Below are 23,016 nucleotides of genomic sequence, written 5' to 3'. Positions count from 1 at the left end.
TGCATCCTCAAAAAAATCAAGCAAGTTAGTTAGACACGATCTCCCTTTTCTAAAACCATGTTGACTGTCTCCCAGGACCCTGTTACCATATAGGTAATTTTCCATTTTGGATCTTATTATAGTTTCCATAAGTTTGCATATAATAGAAGTCAGGCTTACTGGTCTGTAGTTACCTGGTTCAGTTTTGTTTCCCTTTTTGTGGATCGGTATTACGTTTGCAATTTTCCAGTCTGTCGGTACCACCCCTGTGTCAAGAGACTGCTGCATGATCTTGGTTAGCGGTTTGTAAATAACTTCTTTCATTTCTTTGAGTACTACTGGGAGGATCTCATCCGTCCCAGGGGATTTGTTTATTTTAAGAGCTCCTAGTCCCTTTAACACTTCTGCCTCAGTTATGCTAAAGTTATTTAAAACTGGATAGGAACTGGATGACATGTGGGGCATGTTGTCAGTATCTTCCTTTGTAAAAACTTGTGAAAAGTAATCATTTAATATATTTGCTATTTTTTTTCATCATCTACGATTTTGCCATTTGTATCTCTTAAACATTTAATCTCCTCTTTGAATGTTCTCTTGCTGTTGTAATATTGGAAAAACATTTTGGAATTGGTTTTAGCTCCCTTAGCAATGTTCATTTCTATTTCTCTCTTGGCCTTTCTAACTTCCTTTTTGACTTGTGTTTGCAGTTCTGTGTACTCTTTCTGCGTACTTTCTTTTTGGTCCTTTTTTAATGCTCTGTAAAGTGTCTTTTTTCGCTGAATATTTTTTTTAATTGATCTATTAAACCATTTTGGCAATTTAGTTTTACATTTAGATTTGTCTACTTTAGGGATGTAATTGTTTTGAGCCTCTAGTTCTACATTTTTGAAGAATAACCATCCTTCTTCTGTGGGTGTTTTCTCTATTTTACTCCAATCTACTTCTGTTAGTCTCTGTTTCATACCTTCATAGTTTGCTTTTCTAAAATTGTAAACCTTAGCTTTAGTCATTACTTTTGGGGTTTTAAAAAACACTTCAAATGAGACCATGTTGTGGTCTGAATTTGCCAGTGGTTCTCTGACCTCTGTTTTAGTTATTCTATCTTCGTTATTTGAAAAGACTAAATCAAGGCATACCTCCCCTCTAGTCGGTGCCTTGACAAATTGTGTTAGGAAGCAGTCATTTGTCATTTCCACCATTTCTATTTCATCCTTCGTGCTACCCACCGGGTTTTCCCATTTTATATGGGGGAAGTTTAAATCCCCCATTAGTATGGTTTCTCCTTTGTTACACGCATTTCTAATGTCATTATATAACAGATTATTTTGCTCCTATTATTATGCCCTTTGAATTTTTGTCCGTTATTCTGATCCATATTGATTTGGCTTTATTTTCTTTGTCCAGGTTTAACACCTGGACTTCAAGACTGTTTCTTATGTATAGCGCTACCCCTCCTACTTTTCTGTCCAACCTGTCTTTCCTATACAGTGTATACCCACAAATATTATATTCGTCCCCATCACTCTCAGACAACCAAGTTTCTGTAACACCTATCACATCATAGTTACTTGTTAGTGCAGGAGCTTCAAGTTCTAGAATTTTGTTTCTGATACTTCTAGCATTTAGATAAGTACATTTAATGGTTGTCTTACCTGAGTTGTTGTTCCTGTTTTGATGCGGTCTCCCTATTGTTTTTTTGTTGATTTATGCCCCCTTCCTTTCTAGTTTAAATGCTTCTGAACCTGCTCGAGGATCTTTTCTCCAAGAAGACTGGTTCCCTTGTTATTTAAGTGCAGTCCGTCCTGTCTATACAGATAGTCCTCGTTGTAGAATGTGGTCCAGTGATCAAGATAGGTGAAGCCTTCCCGTGTGCACCACATCTTCAGCCATGCGTTTTGATTAATTATTTCCAGCTGTCCATATGGTCCTTTGCAAGGTGCGGGTAGTATACCAGAAAATACCACAGTTTTGGTTTTCTCTTTTAATTTCCTTCCTAGCTCTCTGAATTTGTTTTGCAGGGATTTTGGTCTGTCTCTTCCAATGTTGTTTGTACCAATGTGGACGACTACTACCGGGTCGTCTCCTGTTCGTTCCAGGAGCCTGTCCACGTTTTCAGTGATGTGCTTGACCGAGGCTCCCGGAAGGCAGCACACTGTTGTAGTAAGGGGGTCCAAACTGCGAATTGAACTTGCTGTGTTTCTCAATATGGAGTCCCCAACAATCATGACCTCCCTTCTTTTTGCTGTCTGGTCACCACTGTCAATAGGGTCCTGGTGTTGTTCCTTTCATTCTTTTGTTGTTGGTTCTGCTCATCAAAATTCTGAAGTGACTCAAATCTGTTGGTTGTTTTGATTTCTGGTGGTTGTGTTTGACGAAGTTTCTTTTTTTCCCTGCTTCTGCCTACCTGAACCCAGCTGTTCTGACCTTCTATCTCCCTGGTGGCTTTCAGTCTGTTAGGGGTGATGCAGACTTCCATGAATTGTGGGTGTGCCAGTTCCTCAAGATCCTGTTGCTGTCGCACTTCTTCCAGCTCCATTTCTAGCATACTTCCTAGTTTATGCAAGTCCTGGATCGCGCGGCACTTTACGCACACTTGGTTTAGCTCCGCTGGGTTTTCTCGGATTTCCCACATCAAGCAGGTGTCAAACTGCTCTGTACTTTTCCACGCCTGTACTTCTCCCACTCGCTGTCTCTTCCACTTGCTGTCGCTGGGAAGACTGCCTCATTTAACTGCGTTGTTCTGCTGTTAATCCGAAACTTTTCATAAATTGGTTTATTATAAGGTATATAAAGACCTAAGATAATAAGAACAAAAGCTAAAACGGGGGCAACTTTTAATATAAGTTCATCAATATCCCGGCATTATACAGAATACATGTTGATACAGTATATGTAAAATACATTGTAATAATTAAAGAAAAATAACTGAAAAGAAAACAATTGCTTCTCGAGCTGGCTTTAAAACCAGCACGATACTTGCTGAACTTAGTGTTCGGTTTATTTTGTGTTTTGTCGGGTCTGATGGGTCTGACTTCATCTACCAGCCATCACTGTCACAATGCCACATTGTGCTACCATTCTTTTTTCACAGTACTTCAATACAGTACTACAACTTACCAACTGACATGTACCCCTTTTAATCTTATGCTTTAATTTCCAAAAGTGATATTAGGTGGAGTGGACATAAGGTTTAGGACAGTTAAAAGATAGTGATATTAGTGTGATAACTAAAGTTATTTTATGTGCTTTTCCCTATTGATTTCCTATTTATTTCTGGCCAGGACATTAAGATGGTGATAATAAACAGAAGGCGACATTTACAGTGTGTATATTAAACATGGTTTAACTGTGGTAACAGAAACAGACATTTCTATTTGTATGCATTCCTAAAAAGCATATCTGCCAAATCTTTGAACTGAAAAATCTATAAGAACATTGCATTATTTATGAATAAAGGGAATAACAGAGCATCTTAGAAGCTTTATCCCTGAGGTTATATGCCATGTGGCATAGTTCCATGTAAGTAGTGAACTATGCCTTCCTTAAAGACTATTAGACCAAACTATGTTAAACTGACACATTTCCAAAGCCAACATCTCTACATTATGGTGTAGAATCTCTAACAATGACCACAAGATTTTAACTCCTCAGTAAGATTGAATTGGAGCAAATCTCAACTTACAAATACTTGGGTCTTTGGTTGGACAGTGCATTAACTTTTTACAAATACTGATACTATACAAGCTAAAGTCAAATCTAGATTTGGGTTTCTATATCGTAACAAGTCTTGTTTTACTAATTCTACAAGTACACCCTCATTCAAATGTCCATCCTTCCCATTTTTGATTATGGCGACTTAATTTACAAAATGGCTTCTAAAAAGGCTCTTGGGAGGCTGGATGTCCTGTATCATTCCGCTGTAAGATTTGTGACTGGTGCTGCTTATCACACTCACCACTGTGATCTTTACTCCCTGGTTAACTGGCCTTCTTTATAAACGAGACGTCTGACTTGTTCGTTTTTGTTGAGTTACAGAACTTTGCTTGGTAAAACTATTTATTTGCAGAAATGACTACTCATCTCGGTTTGCTGCAGCAAGCGTCTAGAATGCGTTGCAATATGGCTAAAGTTGCATAGCTTTCTTACCGTGGAAGCCTTTAGCCGTAGGTTACATTATTTGCTGACTGATGTTTGTGCTTGCTAATTATGTGATTTAACTGCTATTGTAAAAAAAATAAAAAAATAAAAATATTACATGTAAATTATATGTTTGTACACTTAATATATATATATTATATATATATATATATATATATATATATATATATATATATATATATATATTTTTTTTTTTTTTTTTTTTTTTTTTTTTTTTACTGCTGTGTGCAAACCTCTTGGCAAGTTCGTTATTGTAAATGAGAATTTGTTCTCAACTGACTCACCTGGAGAAATAAAGGTTAAATAAATAAATAAATTATGAAGAAAACCTAATTGCGCACTGTGCTAATCCTACTGGCTAACCAATACTATAAAGACCATGACCACCTTACATTAAATGTTCTCAATAATCTTTCTCCTCGCCTCCTTTGCAACTGTATCTACCTTCTGGGAGTCGGTGGTCCTCCATCATCCAGCATTGGTTGACCTCTAATATCAGAGGTTGCACCTCAATTGAGGGTGGCTCCAGACAGATCGAGGGAGAGATCTTGGGCATCACACGTTAATCCTTCCATACTGCATTTTTAAACTACATCTAGCAATGATCTGCCTTCATACAATTTGATCCCACTCAAAACTTGCCTGTGTCAACGTTCAAAGAGAAGTGTCAAGGTACCTTATATTTCACTGGAATGTGAGTTAGCTTTGGCTTGAATCCACTGTGTTCCTCAACAACACAACACTATGCAATAAACAGTCGAAATCACTGGCCTTAAATTTATTTTGGCCACAGGCACATTTGTGCATTTCTCATAAGGTCGAAGGCATGATAATTTTTCTCTTGTGACATTTAACTAATTACTTATCACAAAATGTAAAACAAAATGACAACAAAATAAGATTTATAAAAGCACAGATTAAGAGCTCCATGTAATCTGTAATGACTTTAGTTCCCTTCCCAATGCATCAGTTTCGCAGTATTCATGGTATACAAATATGTACACGGGCCCACCTTTGAGGACCACGGTACTAAATTGTTTAAACTTTTTTACTGCATACAATACAGTATGTCACAAAGTCCAAACTTCATTGATCCTGCATATTATTGCAACCAGTTTTATAGGTTAATATTTGTTTCCATGGGTTCCATAACTATGCGGTATATACGATATGATAACCTATACTTGCTCATATTATTGGAAAAAAAAAAAACTGCCTTTTTTTTACCTGCTGGTGTCTGCAGATGTTATAGCAATCAGAGGAGTTCTGAGGGGAAGGGAGGTTGGCCGCTGTAGGCACTCTGCTTCAGGCTTTCTATCCCAGTCATACTGCTCTGCTTGTCTGAAGGCCAGTGGTGGCAACTGCAAATTTCGACAAGACAGCCTCCTCACCAGGTATGGCTCCATTCCTTGTAATGGTCCCTGTTCTGGGGACTCTAAAGAGTCGTCTGAAATCTGGAACAAAGAACATCCAAAAATAATTCACTGTGCACAAACTGCACATTAAAAAGAGGGTCATTAAAGAAGCAGTCAGATACTGTCTGTAGTTAACAGTGTACTGGCAATGGACAAATTATCTTGCCTTGTTTCCTGCTGATGATCGATTCCAATACAATGTGAGCAATGATGTTGCATCCACTTGATAGAAAAGCAACACAGTTACACAGTCGTCAACAATCCTGGACATGTGATTTATCAATAAGTGAATATAGAGTAAACACAAGTACAACACAATACTGTCGTCTCTTGTAATGAATTGGCATCTCAATCCACTGAATTGAACAGAAAGGCAAGCATTGGATCCAGACTGCAGACCATATGGTTTAAAGATGAACATCTTATCATTCAAATAAAGAGCAAGCTCTATCGGCGAAAGGTATGGGTCCTATACTGATGTCAGTATTATTAACTCAACAGCCACTAGGGTGAGATCCATTACATGCTGTGCAAGTAAAATTAAAGTTTGCAGATTAGAATACAGATGAATAATGATGATAACTATGAATTAATTTGTATTCAAGCAATTAATGTTAACAAATAGTGTTTTTTTTGTTTTTTGTTTTGGGGGGGGGGGGTTGGTTTTTTTTTTTGTAAATGGTCAGGGAGTTAAGCATATAATATTATTGAAATGGGGTTACATTTGCCTGAAGTCACCATTAAAGATGTTTCAGCCTGCCTCAGGCAATGTTTTTAAAGTACTTTAAATGAGCTACTCAACTTCACCCCAGCCTCCGAATTGAATATGGGGAAGCCAGATCCCTAGTTGTTCTGTACTATCATTTTGCATTATATTCCACTATTTGTAATGTATGTATGGAGGAACGATATAATGCATTTTACTGACATAATCTGGGCCATTATTTCCAAAAACATTTCAGCCAATGAAATAAAAAAATCAGCCAATGGGAAGATTGCTACGCTGCAGAAAGAGGCATGCATTATTAAACAGCAGTGTAAATAATCCTACTGGGCTTGTTTTGCTTAACAGTAGAAGCAAGATTCCAGTCACGAATTAAAAAAAAAAAAGGATATGACAAGGATACAAATGGCAGGTTAGTCCTTTAGCTAGCGTCAGTTTCCTGTATGAGACTGGGTAAGCATTTCTTTCAAATTCTTACACTGTGGGGGAATCTCAAGGGAATTTAAATAATATCCCACTGAACCTCACAAAGAACATTTTAAATTGACTAAGCTGATGATCTCTGACAAAGTAATAAAGGCCACATAGCAAAGGGTTTTACTGCTGTGTTCGGCAGTGTTGGTGTTTTTGTTAATAGCTTTATTCCTGCCGGAAAACAAAACAGCAAATGAGGGTTCAATTTCCAATTTATTATGTATTCAGCAGTAGAGCCCTTTGAGACTCAAGGCATGTTTGCCTCTGAGATATATATATATATATATACACTACCGGTCAAAAGTTTTAAAACACCCTCATTTTTCCAGTTTTTATTGAAATTTAAGCAGTTCAAGTCCAGTGAATAACCTGAAATAGTACAAAGGTAAGCGATAAACTGCCAGAGGTTAAAAAAAAGTTTAGGTTACTAAAAACTGAAAAATAATGTACACTTCAGAGTTATACAAAAAGGCCTTTTTCAGGGAACTAGTAATGGGTTAACAACTTACAGCTGTTCTGCAGCAATGGAAGTAAATTAAGCCTTGATAGTTGATGCTAACAACTCCTACAGGTGTCCCAACTTTTGTTGATTACTTACAAACCCTCTGTCTGTATAAAAACAGTGTTGGAACAGACTGTGTTACTACACCCCCTTAAACATTATTTGGACAGTATTGTACTGCAGGTAGTAGTATATTGCTATCATAATGGTGAGAAAAAGGCAATTAACAAAGGAAGACAGACAGACCAGTATAACCCTTAAAAGTGTAGGTCTTTCCTTTAGAGAAATTGCAAAGAAAGTCAAGGTGTCAGTGAGTACAGTTTCCTACACCATTAAAAGGCCCTTGGAAACTGGAGGAAACTCTGTCAGGAAGAGGTCTGGCAGACCCAAAGTCACAACTGAATCAGAAGGCAAGTTTCTGAGAATCAACAGCTTGTGTGATAGGCGGCTCACAGAACAACAGCTTCAAGCACAGCTTAACACTGGTCGAAGTAAGCAAGTCTCAGTTTCAACTGTGAAGAGAAGACTTCGAGCTGCAGGTTTGACAGGTCGAGTGGACTACTGAAGACTGGAAGAAGGTCTTATGGACCAATGAATCAAAATTTGAAATCTTCAGTTCATCAAGCAGGGTTTTTGTATGCCATCAAGTAGGCCAACTGTCAAACATGGAGGCAGAAGCGTGATGGTCTGGGGCTCTTTTGCTGGATCCAGAGTCGGCAACTTGGGTGGGTGGCACCCTGAACCAAAACAGCTACCACAGCATTTTGCAACTCCATGGTGTTTAATCACCATTTCGTAAGCTATTCTCCAGATAGTAAAGTATTATGAACAAATGTACGGACAGTCAGACATCCTCATATATCCCCAGAATCTGATATTTTAAATTAAGTAATGATAAATAATGTTAATATCAAGTTTCATGACAATTGGATTAAAGGTTCTCCAAATATATGGAAATGTGTGAAGTGTGACATGCATAAGTCTGTACGGACGGCCGACGGGCTCCACTATATCCCCTTCACAGTTTATTTCATTACCAGCGGGGGATAATAAACCCATTAGACATTATTCCAATTATACAGAACTGGGACATACTTAAAAGCAGTATAGCAGCCAAGAAAATTGTTTTACGTTTATAAAATAAGAAGAAATTGTATCAAAAGGTCATGTTCCCAAAACAAGCAACAAGCTGTAAAATCAATCCAATACTTCAGCTAGATGAAAGCAATACACAGAATTTGAAAGCTCTGGGTTATAATAATCAACCATGCACCCATTACTTCAAGCACTCAATCACAACTTCTAATGTAAAACTTACAAGAAATTAGGGCAGAGCAGCAAAGTCCTCTTTGTGCACGGAAAAGAGAATAATTGTTTTTCTGAGCAGGAGCTGAGTCCTTACGGCTGAGGTCACTCAGCATGAAACGAAGTTGCTTGGCAAAGCCTTAGCCAACATCAGTTATGCTAGTATCCTTAGGAAATTATATGTATTGGCCTGTATTAGCATGACATCCAGCAATGTGCCTAGCATTCTGGGAAATGTGGATTGAGCTATTCCTCCAGACATTCCAACTGGCGTCTGAAAGGAACCATAGGCTAAGTAGTGCAGTAAACACTACTAATTCCATGCTCTTTTCTTCATTTGAATGCGTTTTAATATCATTTCAATGGATTAATGGTGGCAAAGTGCAAATTTGATAGCGGGTGAAGAACACCAGATGAAGACCATTCTGTACAGAAACACGATTTACGGCCGCAAAGGGTGTTTTGCAGGTGCAAATCACTGTGCATGTATCCTTACATATACCCCTGTATATATTAAACAGGAGCAGAAATCATTTAAAAAAAATGTGCTAAACAATTATGAAGATGTAGCACTATGAAGTCTACTGGTGCTAAATGCCATCAAGCTCCCCCACTCTTCAATTCGTTTTTAGTGTTATCACTGGGTAAAAGTGTACTGCAAAGACATGTTTGTGACCAGTTTCTGCAGTTAACAGGACACAAATCTTCTCGCCTGTGCATGTGGATGAGTGTGGGTGGGTCTAAGGAAAATCATCTATGTTGCTAAGGAAAAAAAAAGGAATTAAACAGGTCTATTGGCACCAGAATCGAATGGTGCTGGCGCTATATGAGAGCACCCCTTTTCAAGATTAGTGGATCTGCATTGTGAGCACTAATTAGAATTTATTTAGGCTGTACAACATTTAGAAAAAAATTTAGACAAATAAGTAATCATATTAACATTAGTTATATTGATTATTATTAAACATGAACAGCAAACAAATGAGAATCTGTAAAAAAGAAAAATAATAATAACACGCCATGTGCAGACATTGATAAAGAGTTGTAGTCCAAACTTTTGATAAATAATTTATACAGAACCTTTTTAAATTAAAGGTATTATCAAATTGGGCTCTTAGTTGAATGTAAATATTGGGTATCGTTACCATGTTATATTAATTGTGTGGGAATTTGTTTTTTGTATCAACAGAGAAAAGTACAGCTAAATCAAAATGCACAGCAAGGCTGAGGAGCTCTTTATCGAGCACAGTGATCTATTCAAACTGCTCAATTGATAATAATATGGTTAGAAGGAAAACAGTAAAAAAATAGTCATGGTTTGCTTGAAAAGGTTAAACAGGCGAGTATGCATCATTACTCATGACGCATTAGGCGCCAATGAGCCATTCAAGAAACTATAATAACATGTACTATATCTGCAGCATTAGAAAGGGAGGTGGAGAAAAGGGCTGGAAGGGTTGAATTGTACAGTGTACCGATATTAAATAGAAATATATAAATGATGGTAGTACTGTAAATTGCTTGGCATCAATATCCACATAATGACATTCTTATAACTGGGCAAAGTGATATATAGGTCTGAAAGTTTCATTGTGTGCACTTTTTCCTTACGCTGACAATTTTTTTGTCACTTGGCTGCAGCCTGAACATTAACATGATTAAACAAACCACAAAGTATTCTGATTAATTTAGAAAATATTTAATAAAAAAAAGGAAGCACAGATTTATTATAAATGCTACTAATAAAAATGTGATAACCACTAGTCTACAGTTGATGTAATGTTGTTTGAAATTAAGACCATGCAAATAATTATGTGATGTATTGAAGCTTTATTGAAAGCTCCAGTCACAATAGTTTTTTTTTTTTAATGGGAGTTGGATGAAATTACTAATCACAGATGATGTGCTTTCATATAAAGCTTCAGTTCAGAGGCATAGCAAGCCTACGTGGCCTGGTGCAATAAGGGCTTTTCCCCAATGATTATATATGCATACATACAGTACAGTATGCAGTCTGCACTGCTGATAGGCCTACAGTATTATGATGCACTGGGAGTGTGTTGTGTGAAATGACAGGTAGCTGGCAGTGCACTGCACCTCGTTTATGTCAGTGGGGATTTAGTAGAGTTCTATTGGGCTAATTAACGGGTTGGGGATTATGGGAACCTGTTTTTCTGTGTTTTGGTGGGTTTGTGAAGGGCATGATTCACGTAATATTGCAGGTCTGCCACGAACCTGAGAGAGTGAGGCACACTGATTGAAAACATCGCCCAGGTGTCCAAATGTTATTCATTTACGAACACAGCAAATCTGATACAATACCATGTGCCACCACCAAGCTACCAGCAGTGGTACGACTCAGGGTTGTTAAACAACACAGGCACAATAAAGCTGTACTAAACAACTAAAAAACAAAATGTGGCCTAGTTTTGATATGGGCTACGCTCTATAAAAAAGGGAGGTCCCGCACAGGTAACGCTATCCTCTCTAAACTAAACTTGCTGCTTGCAGAATATTCTAAACTAAATATTTTACTGTACCAGTTTTCATCTTGGTCACAGGCTTCTCTCTTGTAACAAAACCTACTCACCCTAGCTGGAGAACAAAGGCGCTGGCTCCAAGCTCCTCATTTATACATCTCATCAGAATAATTGCTTATCACTTAATCGATTAGAGCCTGGTCACATAGCACACGTGTTTGTTTTTTTGTTTTTTGTTTTTTCAGGGATGGGTTATTCCCATCCCTGCCAACTTTAACGAATCTTCAAATAATATCAAACATTATTTACAACATCCACTCAATACAATACAAACTCTGTGGCAGGACTGAATGTATTAGTTACAATATACAGTATTATGGTAATAAAATGCTAAATGTACAGCTTAACTCTGCTACCTTTTGAAATGTGACTCTTACTTTCCTGTACCTTCACCCCTACAAGTTTAAATAATTCCCATACGTCCTACAAAATATGTAAAGACAAATAAAGTGTTTCAAAAACGATGGAAACGCCGCCAGCTTTTTAAAGACAACTGTCCAGAAAATCATGCATAATCTAGTTTATGACAATTGCCTTTTAAAATTAAAGGGAATTGTTTGTAAGAAACCAGCTACCTTATAGTCCCTGAGCAAGATCTACAGATGTGGATAATAGAGCATATACTATTTTCTCACTTCACCAACAAAGTTAAACATTATCTGTAATAAACATCTCTGCCAAGCACAATCTGTTTCAAACAGTACCAAGGCTTACACAGTGTACAAACTTACAAAGAGCGGCAATTTACAGGGGCAAAAATGCTTTCAGGTTTATTTTCCAGCCTTTTAAGCTCTTTCTGCTCTTCATTAGTGCACAAATAATACCTACCTTGAACTTGATGTTGGTTATGTTCTCCAGGGAGCCACAACCATATATGCTGCAGGAACAATTATTATTTTTTTTTTTGTATAGCAAAACTGCTCAATCATGCATTCTCTGCTTTAGGTCACGGAACTGAACCATGTGTGCTCCACATTCTGGCCGCAATTTTCTCAATATCTTAAGGTTCAAAGTTTTGTTTAAAATTACAGCCCAGCAAAGGTGAATCTGTAACAATAGTTTACTGTAGGAATAAATTCATAATCTTTGCCAAAAATCTTTCCTCACATGATGAATAGCTCTTGCAATGGCGTACAAAATTCAAATCAATCAACCATAAACTCAGATAAACATATGTGCAGGCTTTATGACATCCAAGTGAATAGTCCTCTAGGTAAGAAAACATTTATAAAAAAAAAAAAAAAAGCATTCTACTTTATTTTTTTTTGCAGTTTGTTTTTAATGTAGTGTACTACCGGATCCCAAGCTGTGGTAGCTTGAGGTTTGAGCATAAAAAATATCCTCATAATTAGAGTAAAATGAATGAATTCCATACTGAGAACCTGTATATAAAATATTGCTCTGGTTATGACTTTACTACATGCAATGAATACTGATAAGGGATCTACAGAGCTGAAACAGTTTGATATTAAAATACCTTTTGTTACACCAACGTTCTACAGGGCAGACAGCAGGAAGCAAACACAACATAAAAATACAAAACTAATAAAGTATGTGTTTATGAAATACCTATGGCACCATAGAAGCTGATTCTTTTTGATATGGGGTTTAGATTTAATTTAAAGTTAGGGATGATACTGGTTAGCCTTACAAACCTGTTGGAAATTCCAGAAATGCCAAGAGTTAGTTAAAAACTGGATATGCTGTTTTCCAATACAGATTATGTTAGTTTAGGAGTGAAGCTGGTTGAAAAGGTAATATGTATGGAATTAATTTGGTATCTACAGCCACTTTTTAATATTTTCCACAGTTTAAGTCATTTGAATTGACCCTTTACACATTCATGTGTTTTAAATATGTTCACCGCAACATGGAAACTCAGTGGTATAACTTTGGTTTTAAAGGTCAAGGGTGCAGTTTCTATAGATGGGACATAGTAATAAAATAAATGTTAATTTAATTCAGATTGGTGCCTTTGCGTCGTGAACGCCCTCATCGGAAGTCAAGAGGAGGTATTCACAGCCACTCCATGACAACAAGATCCCAATGCTCAAATAGAAAATATTACTATAGTACTGAGACCATAGACATCGGAAATGGTATCATGATTAAAAAATTTCACAATGAAAGGAAAAAAATACTTGTACAAACAGTTCTTTACTAACAGTGTAGTGTTATAAAGTCGTACGTCGTCACAATGCGGTACGTGTACCAAAACTTAACCGGTGTAATGTTAAAAAGTGGTACGCTGTCACATAGAAAGTGCTACACTGAGATTTTGGTAAAGGTGCAATCAATTGCAAATGTGATGTGTTTTCACATTGTCAAACAGTGGTACATATACCATAAATTAAAATTTTATTCTTTGCAAACCATTAATTATACATACTTTTTTTGCAAATTTAAACTGGAAACAGACAATCAATTTCTCTAGAAAAAACAATTCACGACGAACAATATGAAATGAGAAGCCCACTGCAAAGGCCCAATGTATTGCATATGATAAATATTTGCATACTATTTTCTTTATGGTGAAAAAATATGATACATTAAATTTAAAAAGATGAAAAAGACCGAAAACAGCAAACATACCAGATTTGAAGGGGCACTTCCATGCTTTCTAAGCAGAAGTTGTTTAGGCATACAAGAGCAAGCCCAATGCGCTGCATGCAACTTTTTATCCACCTACTTGAAAATAACACAACACTGGGCTCCGTTTTATCCTCTCTGCTTGAAATCACCTATCATACATTGCACACCAACACCAGTTGATTGCCATTTCCGTTGGGTCCTAGTGGAGACGGCTGGACTGAAGTGACTATCCGAATACATTAATTAGAAATAAAAGGGTAACACTTATGTTAAGGTGCTGCTTATTAATGTTTTATAAATATATGATATATGCTTAATAACTGTTATATAGTGTTAATAAAGCATTATACAAACCATAGATTAAATTACGTTTAATTACATGCCAAAGTACAATAGTTGGCTAAAAACTGTCCCCTTTACATCACTATAAACAAACCATGATGCTTGTTTAACACATTATAGTATAGTTATTAAGCATATATTTTATGTTTATAAATCATTTATAAAACATTCATAAGCAGCACCTTAATATAAAGTGTTACCAATAAAGGTTGTAGTACTGCTGCAATGTGAGGGGGACATTTCCCCATCATTGAAAAAGTGAGGGGAACATCTCCCCCACGTCCTCTGTGTAAATTACGGCTATGCTAACAGGCACATCTCAGGGTATGACTCACATTTAATGAGGACGAAGACAGAAGTATAAGAAACAATATAAAAAAGAAGAAAATGTCCTACCCTATAATGCGTGTGTGTCAAGGATTGGTATAAAACAATCACACTAAGGATTAGCAGGATTTTAATAGCAATACCTGAGCAAATAAAAAAAGTCAACTTAAATTAAATGCAAAAACATAAATGCTTTTTGTTTTTTTTAAATGAAATAATATATAATTTATAACATCTTATATTATTGAATGGTCAGATCATCTAGAAAGCCAATCCACAAATTTGTTTTTTCAGATTTTTCTGAACAGTACAATACAGTACGTGAAGAATGCCTTTGAGATGTTTTAACAGGACCTCAGTCCTAACACTATGTACCCCTTTCATGGTGGAACCCAAATTCAGAGCATGACTTGTCCTCTATCACCTTATTTAACTATACAACACAATAATGCTGATGGGTTACTTTAAAAAAAAAAAAAAAAAAAACAGTGTATTCTATCAAACATCCTTATTGTGTAACTACTACAATATCCTTTCTCATGTCAGGGATGCATGGGCTCAATTCCATATGGCAGAAATGTTCTGTACCCAGTACAGCTCAGTTTTTCTTTCCAGCTATAGACACCACGAAAAATATTTATGACCCCAAAAAGGAAAACATAATGTATTTCAGTTTTTCAAGTACTGTCAAAATCTACCACACAGGCATTCAGTGTGAGGTAATATTGAAATCCTTAAGTTATGCATGACAAGACGTCCTCTATACTGTGCCTCCCAGTAATAACTAGACAAAACATTGCGAAGAACATAGAAATGCAGGTCACTTATGAATATGCAAATTAGAAAGAAAAAAAAGTGATTTGACAGCATGCAGTGTTTATGTCATTAAGAGCACTTCAGAACTGAAAATGAGCACATTTTATGCGGCCACACAAGACAGGGCATGATAAGCAATAAAATACCCAGAAAGACTAACCAAAGCTTGTATATTCTGCACTTGTAGTTTGTGACAGATCCTGTGATGTTAGGTTATAAACACTGATAAAACCCCCTTGAAACAAATCAAATTAAACATTGAAAGCACACCTTCTGAGACTACTGCCTTTTTTGCATTCACCTTCCCCCATTCAAGGAGCTGTTTTGTTACAACAGAGGTACAGTGTGCATTGTGATTCCCACCAGTGCTGTTAATTCAACTGAGCACTTCTCAAACCCACATTCTTTAAAGGGTATAGAAAATAAAAGCTCTGAGAATCACCGATCACAAAAAGCCAGAAACATAAACAGTAATAAACCCTGAAAAGAAGCAGAAGCCCCTTTCATACCTAATTCCACATCTACTACAGTATACATATACTACAGTATATTTGTCTAAATTATTATCAAAGAAAATGATCGCTTTTATTCAAATTTCAGGTTTGAGAATGCAACTGCATCAATTTCATTCAGCCATGCCATTGGGGTTAAAAAATTATCCAGTGATAAAAATGCCACCCTGACACACGCATTCTCTGAGACACAGAAATGAGAAAGCAAGTGAAAGTAAACAAGGAAGACCCGAGCTGTATGATCCTGACAGGAACGCCGCACTCTGTTTTGGTGTCTCTACCTGTGTGTTTAGAATTGTGTTATTGTCTCCCTCTCAACCTTGTGAGTGCATAAATTACTTGTTGACATGATAATTTATGCTAACTTTACAGTAATCCCTTTTTTTTTTTTTTGGTGAACTGCAGTTCTGAGTTAATTGCTAGCTTCTGCTGCTCATGCTTTGCAAAATTATGTTTATATGTGGATTTACAGGGAAGAAATGCAACAACTGAATTAATATCTATATGCATTGTAAAAGGCTGGCACAAGATTTGAGTCAAATGCATGTATTACCAGGTAATAGCAATTTATAAGACTGCTCAGTTTAAAGACAAATTAAAAACAGCTTAAACTAGAAATGGGAAGTTTTGTGCAGAAATCTGGAAAGGTATAATCCACGGTTTATATCTTATCAGATATGATTTGTAAACATGAAGTAAAATGGAAATGCTAAAGTGTACCATGGTGAGCACTATCAAAGGCTGCAGGTATTCAGTCAATGTGCATGTAATAAGAGACTAAATAAACAATATCAAGAGTAAAGATACGTATTATTATTCAAATTCTAGAGGCATACAGATCTCATTCGTGAAAAAATCTGCAATATCGCTTTTTCTTCTCTGTAAAAGCAGTCATCTGGATTTCCTATCAAACTATAATGTATAATCTCTTCTGCAACAAGAAGTAAAACAACACTTTATTGTGAGGAATATAGCCTGCTGTTTTAGTCTGATTACAAAGCTTCCATTCTAAAGCCCCATATTAAGAAAGACTGGCCTTGTTTAAAATGATACATTTACAAAGCTCTTGAAAAACTGACAACAACAGTGCTGCTTATATAAAAAATAAAATGCTTATTCAGTTAAATACACCTCTATAGTACAAAATGTTCTTGTTGTGTTAGAATATGAGGTATTAGAATGCATCTTCAGGGTTTTGGGGTACTGCTACCCAGCACATTCCTATATGGTTTTGTATTTATTTTTTGAACAGTATTCAACCTCAGGCAAATAAAAAACATATACCACACAATCATTCAATATTCTGTTCATACAGATATATTTAATATAAATAGTAATAAAACTAGTACACTTTTTATATTAAATCAATTCATTTGGAATTATTTTACCTGGCGGGTGTTTACCTCTATTGTCAGGAGACTATACTTCGAAGCAAATTATTTCTTAACCCTGTTTATGGCCTCTTTGCAACTGTCTTTTTAGACAGAACCTTGGGCTCAGCCTGTCAGTTTGCTGAAATTTAAAGAAGGTCACCACGGCACATCGGTAAGAGGGATTTTTTGCCTCGGGGAAATCGGGGTCCAAATCAAAACAACAATAGGAATCTGACATTATTTCAAGCATTTTAAAGTTGCATAAGACACATATTCAAAATCAGAACTGGTAAGTATGTTATTCCGCTTATTTTTATGTATCCCATGCTAGATATACCCAACCTATATACACACTTTTTTTTTTCTAATGCCGTATATCCTTATGTTCTTCATTTAAACATAACAGAGCATGTAACTGTTTTGAATAATAATTTGCTAGCATAATTTTTTCAGTCTTGAGTCATAGCAAACACTCTTGGGTGTACTGTACATTCTATAATATAACGCTAGGATAAAATACGATACAACCAGTAAACATGCTATTAGAATTGTAACAATATCATTTAAAATCTCAGAAATCATAAATACATAGACCCTTAATTATATAAAACATGACATATCTGTAAAGCTTTGACAACATCTACAATATGTACATGTGGCAGGCTGGCGAGTGGATAGAGGCCCAGAGACAGACTGCAGTTCAAAAAAAATAACTATTTTATTATAAATAAACACAAAATGAAAGGGCACAAGGGCCAAAACAAAGCAATTTAAACACAAAAAAGATAAAAAGCAAAACTTACAAAAATAACAGTTTCCAGGCTGGGCAATGCCTTCACTGGATTCAAACTTTCTACACAACCAAAAAAAAACCAACCTGCTTCCTCAGCTCCCTCTTCCCCCAAATGAGAAGCAGAGGCCTCCTTTTATATCAGGTGGCTGGGCGCTGATTGATCGTTAATCAACCTAATCAACTAATCAACCCCAGCCACCTGAACATAATAAACCCAGGCAGGTAGGGGAAGTTAACCCCATCCCTGCCAATTTAAAGGGCAGAGCTTTGCTCTGCCACAGTACAGTACATATTTGTTTATAATATACAATCTATTTGTCTAATAATAATTGTATTGTCTAAATACCTTTGAAGTAAGCCTTCATAGAAGTTTTGAGTATTTTTGCATGTTCTACTTTAATATAATTTACACTGATGCATGAAAAATGTCTTATCTGTTTGAAATAATGGATTTATTTACAGTTCACTCTAGGCAATCTGTTCACTGAAGGATACTGGTAATAAAAGTAAACACAATTTCTGTCAGCGGTGCCTGTTGTAATGTTTATAAATAGCCTATACATTTTATATCTAGATTTGATTTAAACTCCAAAGCTCAACACCTCTTTGATCAAAATTCCTTATAGCAGAAAATGAATTTGTTTTCCTATAAAACAAGACTCATCTGATGTCTTTTGAGAAAGCATTTTGGGTAAATGTATTTTATCTTAGGGAATTCAATACAGTGTGTCATGTTGTATGTATTACAGCACATATAAAACAAATACCTTTAATTGGCATGTAGCAAAATATTCGAGTGAGTCTTAAACTAAAGGGAAATCATAAAAGTATTTGCTCAGACTTTACAGTAAAGTTACATTTTAAGATATCAGCTAACAACAATAAAAAATCAATCAGAAACTGCAGAATATTATTATTATTATTATTATTATTATAATGTAGCTAATCATTCCAGTTCTGAATCTTTTGGAGAAAGTTTTACACCAGCTTCATATCATAGATTATATATAACTTCACATGCACTGTATAATCTAATAAAATATAATTATTACCTGCTTTTATGCAGTACACAGTGTACTATAGTATGATTCCTTTGTGCTTCGTAAAGGTTTTTGCTCACCCTGTATTCCACTCCAATGCAGCATCAAATCTTATATTTTGGCCTGCTGCCCTACATTAAAGTGTTAAGTGAATTGCATAGAACTGTAACACTGCAAGAAGAGCATTTACTCTCCAATCCTATTGGAAGGGTCCTCAAGAAACAAAGAAAAAACACTACTCCGATTTCTATTAGGGGATGAGTCATGCTGAGAGAAGGAATAGAAGACATTTGCAAATGTGGATCGATGAAAGGTTACTTATTAGCACTGGAATCATGACAGCCCTGTCAACAGAGTGAACAGGGGCAGTCATTTCAGCTTTTTACATCCTGTAGTGGGATTAACCTACAAATTATTTTGTAAAACGGACTACATCCTGTCTACACTTTCACGTTGTATTCAAAGTGTAGTAGAATGTATACATGAACTATGGTAACTTTGTAAAAAGCTAGCATAAGAGAAAACTTTAAAAAGTTATTAGAACCTACTTGGGTCAGTTTTACAAAGCACTTCTGTGACCTGCTTAACTTGCTCAAATATATTTGTGAAACTGGGCCCTGTTTTAGTAATGGGCCCATTTTGTACTGAAAACTTGCTACGTCTCTAGAAAGAGTAGATTAACTGCAACTGTATGAATAGAGGATCTGTCTAGACAGAAATATGTTTAGATGTGTTAATCCATTTACCAGGAGCATCTTATTTGATAGTGTGGTAACCTTGTGCAGGTAGGAACTTACTGGAAGACAGGCAAGTCAATGCAAAGGGCTTTCATACACACATGCTGCGTTACAGCAAATCAAGTACAACTAATGGCAATGTTGCCAGATTAAGTAAGCATGCACTTTGCATACTAAGAGAGCCACATTATCAGAAGGTCTTGAATTGTCTTAGCTGGGAGGATTACTTCTGACTACATCATTATACAACAAAGCTGACTCTTCACTTTGCTGAAAAACTGGTAACACAGATATGCAGATGCATCAAAATTTAATCACACTGAAAATGGCTCTTTTTAATTACGCAAACACCTTTTAAAAAATAATGATGAAAACAATATAAGTGCAGAAAAAATGTAAGTTAAACAGCAGCTTGTTATTGCAGTTGATCTTTATTGCAAGTGTGTTTATGCTGGGAGTTTACTGTGGCAGATAGTTCTCCTATTAAATATTGAACAAGGTTCCACAGAAAAAGCCTCTCCTTATTACTGCTAGTGTTTACAAGGACTTGCTGGATAAAAAAATAAGTACATATAAAAAAAAAAAATCAGATATACTTACTTTGCTAAAAGAGCTATTTCTAAAATCATCAGCATAAAACAAATAGAACATTTATCATTAACACTTTGCATTGTGTCTTTAATTACTGTGTATTTACACATTAGTTACCTATTAAATACATGTGTACTTAAACAATGACGATGTTGTTATGCATAGTTACAGTGTACTTGCTGTGCAACTTTTTTTTGCATGACATAACACAAACCCTATCCCTAACCCTTTTCTGATACAATTGTGTACCTACATATATATTGCAAAACGATTTACACATTAAGTACATTGTAACTATGCATAATAACATTGTAATACACATGTATTTACTAAGTAACTGCTATATAAATACACAGTAATTAGAGACACAAGGTAGTGTTGCGCTTATCGTTCATGCATATCAATTGTCAAATCTGTTTTCATATTGTTAACGTTAAGTCTATTGGCTGCTCTCAAAGGATGCAGTGGAGCAAAATGCAGCTCATTTGTTGTCAGCTGTCCTTCACCCAGGCCACTCATAAGGCAAAAGCAAGCTTCAAATCTCATTTTATTGTATTTATCCCTTGATTTTTTTTTTTGTATTTCCCGTTATGATCAGTTTTTCTGTGTTCCGCTGATCCAATATCCAGTTATGACCTGTCTCTGAGCTTGTCTGGAAAATGCTAACTGCCTAGAACTGAACAGATAGACAGCTCAGAGACTCACAACTAAATATTGGAGCACCAGAACCCAGGTCTACTCTCAAGCATTAGAAACATTAGAATAAGACACGGGAAAGGTGGACCATACAAATACGATGACATGTGAAGCCACTTGTTTTTAATATACTTGTGACAGCAGACCCATCTACAGTATGTGCTGTGGAATCTGCATTTAGGACCAGCTTTAAGCAACAGTGGTTCAGAACCAAGCCAAAAGCAACTTTAAAAGCATTTGCTCATATCAATAAAAAGAGCAGCTATAATGCAAACTGATCAATCTAGTGTAGCTTAAACTTGAACCTGGCTTCAGATTGTTATTACTATATACCTACTGATTTAAGATAGTCCAAATACTACAAGGGTCAAATACTAAAAAATAGTTATATATTATATCCATCTTCAAGGATTTTTATAGCGAGCAAATACCGTTGTGGCTGCTGTCAGTGAAGTTCAGTCTAGTTTCATGTTAAATATTAAATATTTAAAAAAATGAAAAGTAGGCCAGGCTTTATAGCCACTCCAGTAAAAGAGTGGTAAGGATACTAATAATCCCCTAATTGTAACCCTGTCCCCTTGACATTTCGAGTTAGGAATTGTGACCCTCAGTCTAAGGACCTTGCTATGCTATTATACAATTGAAATGATTTATACATCTGCTAATGAAATAATTCCATGCATCTTACCTGCTGTTCACTTCAGCTCATTGTGGTGGGCTCACATGTTCCATTTTGAAAGAAGCATATTCACCTTATACTATATCTGGTACCATACTTGGTATAAGAATGCTCTCAGATTGCAAGTCTTACTATCAGGGAGTCTGTTAGGGCCTCAGTGAGTTGCTAAAGAATTCCTATCAAAGCACATCAATCATCAGGGGAAGCAGCTGGTTGGCTAAAGAAAGGGAAGCAAAACTGTTTCAACACATTTTTTCTTGTCATAAACCAACAAGTTTTACATACTGTAATATGTAGCCTACCCAAAACACATTAGTGTTATTTCAGCGCAATGATTTATTTTTAAAACACACTGAGAACTATAAATGCAGGTGTGTGCGATTTTTCTTGTATTTTTTTAAACCCGACACCTCCTTATGTCGGACAAACAGGTCCGATTTAGTGAGGGGAATCTGTATGATTATGAAAAGCTTTTTGGAGGTGAAGGTTGGGGCCCCACTATAGAATCTGATGGGATTAAACTGCCTTTCATTTATAGACGTTATCTTTCGAGACCCTCTGCTGCTGCAAACCACAACTCAACTCCCACTATTTCTTTGAATAATGTCGCACAACTCTCGCAACGTATGCTAGAGATCTTGTTAAAGCAACAAATATTTAAATTAGTATATTGCGGCTATTTTCATTAACATTTACTCTTAGTACATACGACAAAATGTATACTTTGCGAATTGTAGCAAAGAGAATGCAAACTGCGATATGTTTGTGCTGTGTTATAGTTTAGTACATCTACCCCTAAGTCTCGCAAACTGAGAGCTCTCCATAAGTGTGTTGGTTTTCAAAGGAAAATATATGCTTGCTAATATAAGTACTTCACTCAGAACTGCAAAGGGAGACTTAAATAAAGAAAAGAAGTCAGGTAATATTTATGTAGTTTTTTGATTAGCTAGAACTCCTTTTGATTAACTCTGAAAAGCCCTTTTTTCTGGCTGTAGGGGTGACGTCAGACCAGAAAGGAACACACAGACAAGCAGTACTAGTCGTTGAAACTGAGATGCTGTGGCACTCAGTACAATTAATAAACAAACAGAAAAATAAAAGGTTGAACAAAAACAGCACATGGCAATTTGAGCCAAAAAAAACAGACAAACAAAAACAGACTAACACTAAACAAACAGTGGACAAACAAGTACAGTGCTAGTGCTTCCAGCATGTTGTAGCAATTATTTATTTTCTTATTTTTTTATTCTACTTTCCACAACCGTTTTCCACTCATGAACAAACAACCCTGAGTGAGTGCTTCATGCCTCTATATATACAGCTGTGCTGAGATTCAATTACCAATTAATCATTCACTTGAATCTCAGCACGTGAACTAATTTGTGCAATCCCGTCCTCACATACTATTATATATTTTATCT

At 36.0% G+C, this 23,016-nt stretch overlaps 1 protein-coding gene across 2 annotated transcripts in view; it reads right to left on the bottom strand.

Moving 5' to 3' along the window:
• Positions 1–23,016, bottom strand: part of LOC121300832 (cAMP-specific 3',5'-cyclic phosphodiesterase 4D-like) — a 401,364-nt gene that overhangs the window by 288,817 nt on the left and 89,531 nt on the right. For both annotated transcript variants that reach the window (XM_041229733.1, XM_041229744.1), the window contains exon 3: positions 5,365–5,591. In XM_041229733.1, coding sequence (XP_041085667.1) covers positions 5,365–5,591 — 227 coding nt within the window. The remainder of the gene's footprint in view (positions 1–5,364; positions 5,592–23,016) is intronic.

Source organism: Polyodon spathula, chromosome 2 (genome assembly GCF_017654505.1).
Source record: "Polyodon spathula isolate WHYD16114869_AA chromosome 2, ASM1765450v1, whole genome shotgun sequence".
Taxonomy (NCBI): domain Eukaryota; kingdom Metazoa; phylum Chordata; class Actinopteri; order Acipenseriformes; family Polyodontidae; genus Polyodon; species Polyodon spathula.
Note: the sequence above shows the minus strand (reverse complement) of the source record. Positions and strands in the feature narration are given on the sequence as shown.